Source organism: Wyeomyia smithii, chromosome 3 (assembly GCF_029784165.1).
Source record: "Wyeomyia smithii strain HCP4-BCI-WySm-NY-G18 chromosome 3, ASM2978416v1, whole genome shotgun sequence".
Taxonomy (NCBI): Eukaryota; Metazoa; Arthropoda; class Insecta; order Diptera; family Culicidae; genus Wyeomyia; species Wyeomyia smithii.
The window spans coordinates 125,146,472-125,159,217 of record NC_073696.1 but is presented as its reverse complement, the minus strand read 5'-3'; the positions used below and the strand labels follow the sequence as shown (position 1 = coordinate 125,159,217).

General features: G+C 39.5%; 1 protein-coding gene across 3 annotated transcripts in view; it reads right to left on the bottom strand.

Annotated features, from left to right (window-relative positions):
• The window catches only part of LOC129731164 (dual oxidase), a 116,164-nt gene that overhangs the window by 65,892 nt on the left and 37,526 nt on the right, over nt 1-12,746 (bottom strand). Inside the window, exon 2 of one of the 3 annotated variants that reach the window (XM_055690968.1) lies at nt 4,028-4,228. In XM_055690968.1, coding sequence (XP_055546943.1) covers nt 4,028-4,115 — 88 coding nt within the window. In that variant the 5' untranslated portion in view covers nt 4,116-4,228. Of the gene's footprint in view, nt 1-4,027; nt 4,789-12,746 lie in introns of all 3 variants that reach the window. The other 2 variants (XM_055690967.1, XM_055690969.1) reach the window with 2 other exon arrangements.

Below are 12,746 nucleotides of genomic sequence, written 5' to 3'. Positions count from 1 at the left end.
ATGCAACAGTTCAGCCGTCCGCTCTGGATCAGACGCTGTTTGGGCCGCCCCTGACTTGAAGAATCGACGTTTGGACAAGCTGTTCTCCAAGAAGAACAGCTTTTCTTTCCACGTCAGCATACGACCAAGTTCCCAGCGGTTCACCGATCTTCACTTGGTTGCTGATATCCCTTTTTTTTCCTGTATGGACTTCCTCACTGCGACCAGAATTGTTGATCTATTCTGAAATACACCCGGGTGTCTGCTGTATCCCGCAATTCTATTATTACCAATACCGCTAGTGAGTGGCATGTTTGTTATTATTGTTTTATCCGTGCTTGTGTGTAATGTGATTTTACCCATCCTTTTACACGCTATCGGCTCTAGTATACCGATCCTCCTTCTTCCTGCCAAATATCGCCAATTATAATTCTCTGGAGAAGTTTCGTCGTGCGTCCTTCTGGCCAATTTTATTGATAAGAGGAACTTATTTTTTGTTAGGAGGAAGTCACGCAAAGGTATTAAGCGTCGTACACAATATACGTAACGCATAAAGGGGAGGAGGGGGGTTGAGTTTGCGTTACTTATTGCTACATATGGGGAAGGGGGGTGGGGGGGTAGTTGAAAGAATTACGTAACTGTGATTTTCCTTCAAAATCGGAAATTTATGGGGGTTTAGCGTTGGGTAATTTTAGGAGGGGGAGTCACATTGAACATTGCTTATCGTTACATAGGTTGGGGAGGGGGTCAAAAATCTGAACATTCAGCGTTACGAAATTTGTGTACGACGTCTTATAGAATTCAGCGTAAAGGTAGAGTAAGTGGTGGGGTGTCTGAGAATAAACCCATGCTTAAATTCTTTTTGACAACGAATGGCCTGATTTTACTAAGATTCGAACCCACGACCATCCGCTACGCAGCTCCCCGATATCCCAGTTAGTATCACGTGTAAGTGGGAATAGGAGTTGCTGGGCATTATGCTCTGGACCACACTGGGGTCTATTTTATGCCACTGGTACGGGTTGTACTAATGATACGCATTGCCCAGCCATTTGCCAACCCATAAGCCACACCACACCTTTGTCCTATGTGCGTGCAATAGATGGTTATGAACCTCTACGGGTTGTTTTTCACTGTAGCCATTGAGACAAGAATGCGCCTAATTAAAGAGCAAAAATTTAAATTTGATAATTTTCTAGGACCCATGACTGAATTAATTATTTGTATTTTCTTTTATGGTAAAAATTTACCTCTTCATAAACAGTCATTAAATCCCAGATTGTCGGTAAATTAAAACTTCAAAATTATCATAATTTTAAACTCTATACGACAGCTATGAAAAAATGACCCGGATTTATCTAATTTTCATTACATATATAATATATGAATATTATTATAGCACTGAAAATAACTGCAGCTTCTTACCGTTTCATTAGCTCCGTAGTGCCTCTTGAGATTCCATAAAATACAACAGAAACGCTTAGTATATTAATATGCAAAAAATGTTCGACAGCACTACAGCTCCAATCGCAATTAAATGTGTCATCCGTCAAAGCTCGTGTCAAGCAGCTGGTGCTTTGAATATCCGTTTTTGCATTGACTGCACGCGTCTTCCCACCAGTCTCCATACCACCCTTACTAAGTTCGAGTTAATATGCCACCGCATCAAGGGGGTAGCAGGGTAGCACCGTGGATTGATCTAACAGCCGCGTGTTGGCCACTCGGTTCGTTCTTGGTAGGATCACCTCAAGTAGGTTAATCATAAATCAATCGCATTAAATTTTTCTGCAGGTCCGCTTCAAATGGCTGCTGCCGGTCGACTTAGCACACTTTATAAACTGCACTCTACGCAATAAAAAGTAATAATTATCGCCGTCGAATAGAACATTGTGCGTCTAGGTGTTTAACCTGTAGTCAAACCTGTTGAACTTTTTTTTACTCACATACAAAGACATACTACAATGTTACAAACACGCTAAACCAACGTGGCATTAAAAAGCCATTAGTTTTATGATGTTTTCGAAAAGAGTTACTAATTTAGCTTAATTTCTTACAATCGATTGTTACTGCCCCTGTATGCTCAGCATGTGAATAAGTAGTTCTTTAACCGAGAGCTAATAATTATTAGCGCAGTTTAACAAGTAATTTTCGCAACTGATTGGTGAGTTTAGTTAATTGACACTTTGTTGAACCGTTGTAATTTTTTACGAAAAATGTATCTACACGTGTATTGATTTTCGTGACGGAATATTTATGCTAAATATTTTAGAAACGAGTTATTACAACTCAGTTCAGATTGGAGCCGCAGTTTACTTATAAAGCCATGTATCGAACTGAACGCAATTTTTAAAAAGTAGGCATAGAAATGCTCAAAAATGTTTTTTTTTCTGTACCTAATGGTATGTTAACTCAAACGCGTCTTGCAACAAAAGATGAAAGCAAAATAATACTTTTTTGATTTGCTTTCAGATGGACGAGGTTATTTTTTGGACATTAAAGGAAACGAGGAAAATAACTATCAATTATCATTTGCGCACATTTTTGGGTTTGTTTTGAAGCAGTGACAACATATTTGATTTTTTTGCCACAGGGTTCTATCCAGTCTCCCAACTCTAAATAATTTCTAATAGCGAATACAAAAATTAAAAGAAATTGTAAATACTCGATCTAAAAAATCACAAATAAAATCCTACAGGTAGTAGCACGAACAGCACTATCATTATTTGATACGATTGAATGCCGTCTAAATCTAATTTGTTTAAAGATGACGGGCTATATCAATGTAGTACAGTACACTTTAGCTTTGCAAGTGAACACTTCACCTTGTCGTAAAGAAAAAAACAAAAATATTAGCCACATAGCTTTATGCTCAATTAGACTCTAGCAGCTTCTGTACGGATTAATCAATTAGTTATGCGCACGAGCCACTTTAATCGATCAGCCTTGACGGAGCCTCTAGAAAGAATCACCCGTGAAGCTGTAGAAGGACTGAGAAGACAAACACGTCAACCCGCTGCCACCGCGGCTTCGCCAACATCATGAAAAAGACCCTCATCAAAGTGCTGGCAAAAACAATGGTAAACTTTACTTAAAGCTTTTAACGAGCAAATTATAGTACAATGCAAAAAAAAATATGAATAGAGCTAACTTGGTGAATAGCACCATCAATGAAACTTTAATCAAAATCAAACGGATAATCATTGATTAGCAGCTTATGCCAGGCCAAGCTCAAAAGGAATCATTTCATGGTTTGAGCATGATGACGCCAAAATAAAGGGTGACTTTTTGCAGTACATTAGTGCATTTGTTAGCCATTGTTGCACACTTTGGAACATCACATCGTATCCTGTTACCATAAAACGAAATTTTTATGCAAATGTGAACTTATATTGATTTTGTCGCGTTTACTTACAATAAAATATTTCAGTTATTTAAACTTGTCAGTATCAAAAAAGGAAAATTTACAAAAAAAAAATAGTTGAGCTGATTCTAGTTTCAACAACTCGTATAAAAAATATCAGAGAAAACAAATATTTTCGTATGTTTTAAAATCTTCAGTCGATTTGCTACAGTTTGTTGGTGATTTTTTTATTAATATTATCCGATTATATTACCATACCGAAAATATATCGTTCAATTTATGAAAGCATCTAATAGATTGTTTATTACGCAATTCAAGGTAAAGGCCTTTGATGTAGCGGCGACGGTTTTTTATCGGTGAAACAAAAGCCTCACATAAGAAATTCGCAGACAGTTCAGCGGCGACCTCTGTGAGGCCACAAAACTGGTCTCAATTTTCTTTATGTAACCAGTATCAATAGTTGTAGTATCAAGTTGACGCACCTCTACACCATTAACATGCTAATATTTAGTTCGTCTGCTTCGTGCAGCATCAGAATCAGTCCGGTAGTGATTTCAACTCCTTGTGTTAATCCCTAACTTTCATTAATCTTTTAATGTCTCGTGAAAATAATTGAATAAAACTGTAACTTTACTGAAAAAATATCCAAGGCTCTTTGGTATAATTTTACACAGAAAAAATACTTACCGCCGCCATCGTTCCGCTGAGCCAGCAGCAGAGACGTCACAAAGCACAGAACTAAAAGGCCCACAAAGGGCCTATGAAAGACGCTCATGTCTCGATGATGTCGACGTTACACTACTTTCACTTTGCTTATCTTTTCGGTATCATTTAGATATTTTTATATCACACCCGCTAATCACGTTAAATTATTACAATGACAAATAGCTTTTGAATTTCAGGTAAAAGAGGAATAGAAAAAATGACAATAAAACAAAACAAAAATTGCCACAGGACTTTTTGCTTCACTAAACTTTCGTAATTGAGCCGACCGTTTCCTTTCACTTTTTATCATACAAGGAACTTGACCGGTGCCGCTTCGTTTCGCACTGGGTTTCGGTGAAAATATTTATATATAACAGTGGAGATATTCCGATCTCTGCAGGTTCCCTGCTTAATTGCAATCCTAAATTATCTGATTATTCAACACAGCGACGAAGGATTAGCAAGCAAACTGAAGTGCAAACGTCCGACAGCGTTATTTAATGAGAGGATCGCACAGTGCTCTTTCTCGCACTACTGAAAGAAACAATGCCCATACGCAACTCTCAACATGCCGGTTCCTTAAATGTTCGATGGTGTTGCCTATTATTTCAACTGGCTGCACGGAATTAAGTGGTCTGCGGAGCTCTAGCGGTAAAAATGATAGGTACTTGAGTACCTATCAGATTTTATTTTCTGTTATACCACAATTTTAATTCGCTGCCTTTCGGGAGTTTCTATGTGAGCTGTAAAGAAAAGATAAAGAAAGTAAACGGTTAATATTGTGTTATAAATTTTATAGAGAAACAAACTTGTGCGCTTAAAAGATATTATATTATTCCGTATCATAAATTTTAACAGTGATAGTAAATGAGATTATCAATGATGTATTATGGATTATGCGAGTTAGAAAAACGCAATAATTGATCGAGGCAAAAAATTTCGCTATTAAAAGTTTATAATGTTTATCAGATCGTTGAACAAAAATTAAGTTGGTTATTGTTTTGAATGTCCCCTCTGCCAGTTCAACACTAAGTTTCTCGCCTTTCAATGAAAAATACACATTAACACGTGCCGGTTATTTTTATATATATATTCATCAGCTTACTTTTATGTTCTTAAAGTAAAAACCGACCAACCCGGCATTAAGCATGACTGCGGATACCATATCCAGTGAATTAGTTAATGTATAGTGCTAGCTTACAACAAACAAGCACATCAAGCTCACTTGCTAGCGCCAAGTTGACAGGACTGTCAAAAAGAGACTTTAAAATAGTAAGAAAACCAAAACTGGGTACGTGTTTTTGCTGAAACAAACAATTGCCATACCAAGCGATTAAAGGACGCAGAAAATAAACTACGCCAACCGCTGTTGTATGGAATGTTAAAAAAAACCTTATAGCTAAAAATGAAGCTAACAAGGCGCTAGAAACAAATTTAGAACGGCTAGGAAACGAAATCGTTGGAAGAAACATGGGATTGAGGCCGAAGGGTAACAGTGTGAATAGTGAGATTTTGGGAGGGCCGCTCCACATTAAGGCTGCTGCTTAAGATGCGATGCCACTAAACCTGAAGGCAGCGTAAGATTCAGTTTAAAGTATTAAAGTATTAATAAAGTATTCCGTATGATGGATTGTACTTGTTTGTATTGCAAAACTATTAATAAATCTGATTAATCTAGCTTAAGGCCAATAAAAGCAAACGAACCGAACTCGTGAAACCCGTTAATACCCCTAAACTTCTTAATGAAACTGACTTCTCCACACCCTAATCCTTTTTGAATTAGGGTTGTCCATGAAAAGATAATTTTTTTCTCAAAAATTTATAACCTTCGAGCCGTTTAACCGATTTGAAATCTTTTAATGACAAATTGAAAGTAACTGATAGGTCTTTAAAGAGAAAAATAAAAAAAAGTACGTTAAAGTACGTTCGCTATATTTTCCTCGTTTCACGGATTTGGGATTAACCATTATTCTTAGAGCAATGATATGCAAACCAGGACCCGAAAATTCGAAAAGTGCGGTAAGTTTCCCATAAGCTGTTCATTATCCGATCGTTCCGACCTGTTTTAACAAGACTGTATGGTACACAGAAGTTCTGAAATACATGCTGTTCAGCCTTCGGGCAATATGTTTTGGCTTGATTTGAAAATTGGTTGCATTATTGGTAAACGTTGAAATATGACAAATAATTACATGAATTTCCCTTCAAAACGGAAATTGTTGATCTAAAATCGGATCAAAATTAAGAAAGTTAAAATTATTTGAAGTTAAGCTTAAAATGGTGATTTAAAGTCACCGAAATTGTCTGACACATTCAGACAACACTCAAACTTCCGCTATTCGCATAATAGTCCTATGTAAAAGTTGAGAGTCCTATGTAAATTTTGCAAAAATGGGTCCATTTTGGCATGTTTCTCAAGAATAGCCATTAAAAAAAGTAAGGTTTGGTTTCCACAACCTCGATTTGAATGGCTACTCTTGTAGAGCATGCCAAAATTGAACCATTTCCGCAAAAAAAAACAAGAAAACATAGGACTTCTACATAGGACTGTTATGTGAATAGCGGCAGCAAAGTGCTTCCAAAAATCGGTTTATGAACCAATTCTCAAAAAACTTTTGGAAAAGGTTGTGAAGGGGTGCATGAAACCTAGGGAAAATGGAAAGCATCAAAAATATTGACATGAAAATTCAAGGTTTTTTACCGCTCTTCGATCACTGTGCAATCAGTAAAGGTTAAGACAAATCCCATACACTACACGATAAGAAGAAAAAACCATTAATGAGTAAATTTTCAACTACTTTGCCAAGGGGCAGTCAACCCATTCAATGGGTAAACTTAATTTACCCAATAATGGGTATATCGTTCAAACGTCGGAGAATGGGTACAATTTTACATATATTTCCTTAGCTCTTCGTGAGATTCACATGGACAACACAAACGAAATCAACTTTTTCAAAAACAACAATATTCAGAAGGAAACGGAGAAATCGGTCGAACGAACACTTCTCGACCGGTACATGCAGGCAGGGTTTAACCTTGACAGCGAGTCGCTTCAAGACTGCCCATCTGCCCTCCACATGATCCTCGATTCCCCAAAGAAGACAGATGCAGACGGACCTTCTAGTTCGCCTGTTTCCCGCAAGGAGAGAGCTAAACGTCTGTCCAACGCACGAAAGCGCAGGAACGAGGCATACCTGAAGGAAGGTATGCCCTCTAGCGATGAAGCCAGAATGCTTGCCCTTCGACCAGGTCAGGCCGCTGTTAAGCGAAAACGATCGGATGACGCTCCGTTACTCAATACCAGCGCCGACGGCTACCCACCAAACTTCTGTACAAAGAGCAACTTGTAACAGTGCACGATTCGATCCTGGATCAGATTGCGGCACCAGATTCTCCCCTACTCAGGCCCAAGTTCAGGAGTTGCCACTTCAAGCACAGCTACCATTACTTGGCCTGTGCCGATAACGAAACAGTTGTGTGGCTGGAGAAAACCATCCTAGACCTTACTCCCTGGGATGGAGCATAACTGCGTGTTTACCACACGGATGACCTGCCGAAAGCTATTATGTTCGAAGGTTTTTTTCTAACAGCGTGGACCTGTTTCTAGAGATCGACGAACAATCCGCCACCCGTATCACCGAGCAACGCTTTTTATTGAACTACATGTTTGGTAAAGCTCGTATGCGACGGGTGGGCAGGCCGATAACCAATGCACGGAAAGGAACCTATGTTGCAAAGAGTTTGCAACAAACAGGAACGTACAGACGGAACGTCCAGCTTCGTCATCACTACCTGTTCAACGCAACCCTGCAATGGGATATAAGCTTCATCAGAGGGCTAGCAATAGCTTGACGCCTCAACCACTCCCCATTCGCAAACCCGCGATCGAAAGAAAGGTTCCGCAGAAAACTCCAAAGAACTCACTGCCTCAACCATCTTCAGCTCGCAAACCAAGGTCTAAAAAACCACCTTTCGATATTGGGCATGTGTCTGTTGCCAATCGCTTTTAGCAGGCAAGGCAAGCCGATGTCGGATTAAAGGTAACCAAAAGCAGTAATTCTGTTGATGGCAACCGTCTGCAAGGTACCTGATCCTCCGATCCAACCACATAACCACAACCGATCCAGGAACCATGGGCCAACAACACAAGAATTCGTGGCCTTACGGACTCAAAAGATTGGTTAATCTACTCTAACACTCAGCCCAAACCTAGGACTGCAATTCTGTTAAAAAGAGTAATCAAATTTACTCCAATTACAGAATTTATTCAACGCGACGTCGTTGCCATAATAGTGTAAGTCCCGACGTCCAATGGAAAGTAGGACATACTCATCGCATTTGCTTACTTTCCCGGGGACCTGGACGATATTCCGCCTCCCGCAGTCTGCGCACTCGTGAGGTACTGCAAAGCAACCAATAAGCCGTTCATCATCGGTTGCGATGCGAACGCTCACCACACGATTTGGGCCAGCTCGGATACCAATAATAAATGTGAGTACCTACTTGAATATCTTACTTCCAACGAGGTCAATTTACAATGTAGGGAACAGCCCCTCCTTTACAAACGCCATAAGAGACGTGGTCCTCGACTTCGCTCTCTGCAGCGCAAACATTACTGAGCAAGTCAAAAACTGGCATGTCTCTGACAAACCAAGCTTGTCAGATCACCGAAATATCATTTTGGACATCGAATCCTTCGAAAAGTGAAAATTTCAGGAACCCGATTCCTTGTATACGGATCAGTTAGTCAACTCCCGGTCACCCTGCTGAATCGACATACGCACTCCCGCTGAACTTGATACGGCCGCACGCGATCTTAAACATAGGATCACTGATGCCTATATGGCTAGCTGTCCTTTAAAGAAAAGGTTTGTGTGTCGCAACGTGCCTATGGTGGAACGAAACGCTCAATTATATCCGCTGTGAGGCCAGGAGTTTATTCAACAGGGCAAAAAGCACATCCAGTTGGGTTGAGTACAGAGCGTCACTCACAAAGTACAACTCTGAGTTACGCAAGGCAAAAAAATTGTAGGATCAAGTTCTGCGAGGGGATTCAAACGTTGCCAGATGCCTCACGACTCCAGAAAGCAATGTCAGTAGACCACACCAATGGTCTAGGACAGTTGACGGAGAACGGCAGTCTTACCGTCACTCCTAGGGAATCACTGCAGGTTCTTATAAACACGCATTTCCCTGGGTCAACTTGCATAAACGAACAACAGACACCGGAGCAGCATCGAGGGCATCTTTTCACAAAAATCAGATGGTGTCATAATGCGCGAACTAACACATCTGTTCCGTGCAAGCTTCACCCTTGGCTATATCCCAGATAGCTGGTAGTAAGTCAAGGTCAGCACGCTTACCAACCTGGTAAATCAACGGAAACTGCTCTTCATGGCATAGGTACTCTCATCGAAAAGTCGCTGAAATATCGAGAGACGGCCCTCTGCACATTTCTTGATATGGAAGGCGCTTTCGACGATACATCCTATGTTTCAATCAATACAGCTCTTCTGCATAGAAGAGTTGACAACAGTACAATGAGCTGGATTCAGAATATGCTCTCGAGAAGAGAAATCACAACTACATTGGGAGATGCTTCGATCACGGTCACAGCGACGAAAGATTGCCGCTTGTTTTAGTCCGTGGTGGTCGATGCGCTATTAAACAAGCTAACCCAGCTTGGTTATGAGATCGTTGGCTATGCCGATGATATTGTCCTCATAATTCGCGAAAAATTTGATGCAACAATGTCGAGTCGCTACAGACGGCACTAGACACTACGCTGAGTTGGTGCACTCAAGCGGTGCTGAACAAAAATCCCGCTAAAACAGTTATTGTCTCTTTCACCAAACGGAGGAAACGCGCCCTGTCTCCTCCTTTACTGAATGGGGTTTTCCTGGGCTTCTGTAAAGAAGTGAAATACCTGGGGATTATTCTGGATAATAAACTGAATTGGACGGCTCAAATTGACTACGTAGTAAAAAAAGCTACAACGGGAATTTGGGCCTGCAGCACACTAATTCAGTAAACCCTGTGGGTTGAAACCACAATTCGCTCTTTGGCCCTACACAACTATTGCACGACCAAAAATTACCTATATCGCTCTCGTGTGGTGTCCAAAGGAGAATCAAATAAAGGCTAAGTAGTCAAATCGCATTCGAGTCAATATCCTTAAAACGTGGTTGAAAGAAATGGACCTGTCATAGCAAAAATAGTGTTGCAATAAAGCTTCAAATACGCACTTGCAAGCAGACACAAACCACTTTAAACATCTGTGTACCGCGCCACGGAGAGAAGCCTGTTTCAACGATAAAGCGATAGACCTCGAATTCATTGCTTAGTAAGAGTCCATTTTAACCAGTTTTCACTAACCTCAATCGTTCCATTTCGTGTTGTGGCCATGTGTTACCGCAAATTTATTTGAAAATCGTTACATGTTCACATTGCATATATCGTCTCCTGGTGATCCATAAATAATCACTTTTATAGCATTCGTCCGGTGATTTTTCAATTGTAACTTGAAAGAGACGATCTGAAAATTTGTGGGGGGTGGTAATGATAGAGGTGCTAAAACTCCACACAGCATTGAATTTAATTGATGGCCTGCTGTTTTTTCTGTATCGTTTTTTTTGCGAACTGGCTGTCTACAGTACTCAAGCACATTAGAGCACCACTTGATTTTTTTTTTTTTTTTGGAAGCGAAAGTCGTTTTTGGCCGACCATTTGGTATTTATCCGGCCGCCACCAATAAAAAAAACGTGCGCGTTCACTAAAACCTCACGAACCAAAGCCGACATTCGGATTTCGGCAAGGCAACACATTGTGGAAGCAACGATAAATAAACCGACGCGATTTAGTTTGGTTATTTTTGTTGACTTTGCATAGCCCATGTTAGGTTACCGCTATTAGGTACATCCTTACATCACCAAATTTGATGCTCGCGATGTGGCGTTTCTTTGCATGTCAGATTAGCAATCATCGTAGCCCGCCGACCTTCGCGGGGGTTCAAGAGGCCGAAACTCAGCAAACACCGCACCAACTGTGATGCGTTTTCCGTTGCTTCTTTGAAATTTTGATTATTCGATTGTGTAACAACGTGAAGAATCACAGTTGAGTAGAATTCCGTTTAGTAATAAGGGTAAATAATAATTCTATATTACAACAATAATAAAAATCTAAACTTGAAATACGTACTACTTAAAAATAATAAAATCCTCGAAACTGTGAATTTATTTTATTTCAAACCTGTTCTATGTTGTGCTTATGATTTTTTTTTGCGATTAAATCACTCGTGCGAACTTTCGTGCTGTATATGCAAGAGCAGAATATTTGACAAAGTTGTAGACTATTTAGTTTTTTGATCCTTGATAAGTATTTCATCGCATAGGATAATTATTGCGTCAGCCATCAACTATATGAACCATTTTTCATATAGTAAATGGCTGATTTTAGAAACAAAAATAATGAAAAAATATAGAGTAACTATGTCATCTATGATTGAATCCACTTTAAATTAGGCGTCAATCATATCACAATTCAATTGTTACCTTCAATTAGCCACAAAATACGTAATACGCATCGTACAATAATAAACAGATCTAATCGTTATACTTGTTTACAACATTAGTAAATTATTGAATGGCCACCGCTACGGCAGCGGGTCAGATAATCTATTATAGCTAAGGCATTTCAAAAAGTAACGAACGCAAATTCCGAAGTGCCACCTGCTGTGATCATGTCTCACCACGACAGTTTTAACTCCCCAGTGGGTAATGGCTGGGTAAGGTATCGATTACTCATTTAATATCCACCTGCTATGATACAGTCAAGCATAGTTCAATCATTTGAAGTAAATCGTGCCACCTAGAAACTACCTATGAGCATAGTTTTTTTATTCGTAAAAGTTGCCCAGAATATGAATTCGAGGTCACGGTCAGATAGCGTAAATTTTTCGAGTTTTTTTTATTTATCGCGATATCTCCCACTCACCTGACGGTTTCAGGCTTATGACCGCCTTCGACTTTAGTTCACAATGCTTCATGCACCAATTCCTCGTCGAATGACGGAAAAGTAACTTAGCGAACGAAGCAAAATTGATCGTTGGCTGTCTTACTATAGAATAGCCACTCGATTTAAAAAAATGTAGTCCACTTACCATTAACTCATGGTTAAAGCTTTAAACCGCTCGGGTAAAAGAAGGCATAACAATCAAATTTAGTTGACATAAGTCGAATCGATCGTTCAATAACCTACAGACATCAGATTCATTCGGCGGACTAAACACAAAATGTCAAATCTTGAAATAGCACTTATGTCAGTTGTTTAAAGCTCTGAGCCAGATGTGTGTGATTTTTTCATAAATAAATGTTTTACTTATTTATAATCTCTTGTATAATATTATTTATAATTAGGTAAAGTGTTTTTTCTCTTCTTTAGAATTGATTTGCATATTGTGGAAATAACATTTGAAGGACCTGCTTAAACAGCATTTGAATTTATAAATTAAGGCTCAGACGGGTTGGTGGTAGAGCACATGTTTTGAAATCCGTCGTAGTTCCACTGATAGCTTTTTATTAAATTGAATTCTACAAGAAAACCTGCGTGGCTTATGGTTTAAACAATCACTTGAAAATATTGAATCAAGCGTCGGAGTGATATTGTCAACCACTGGAACTTCGTGGTCAAGCCCTCTTCGGAT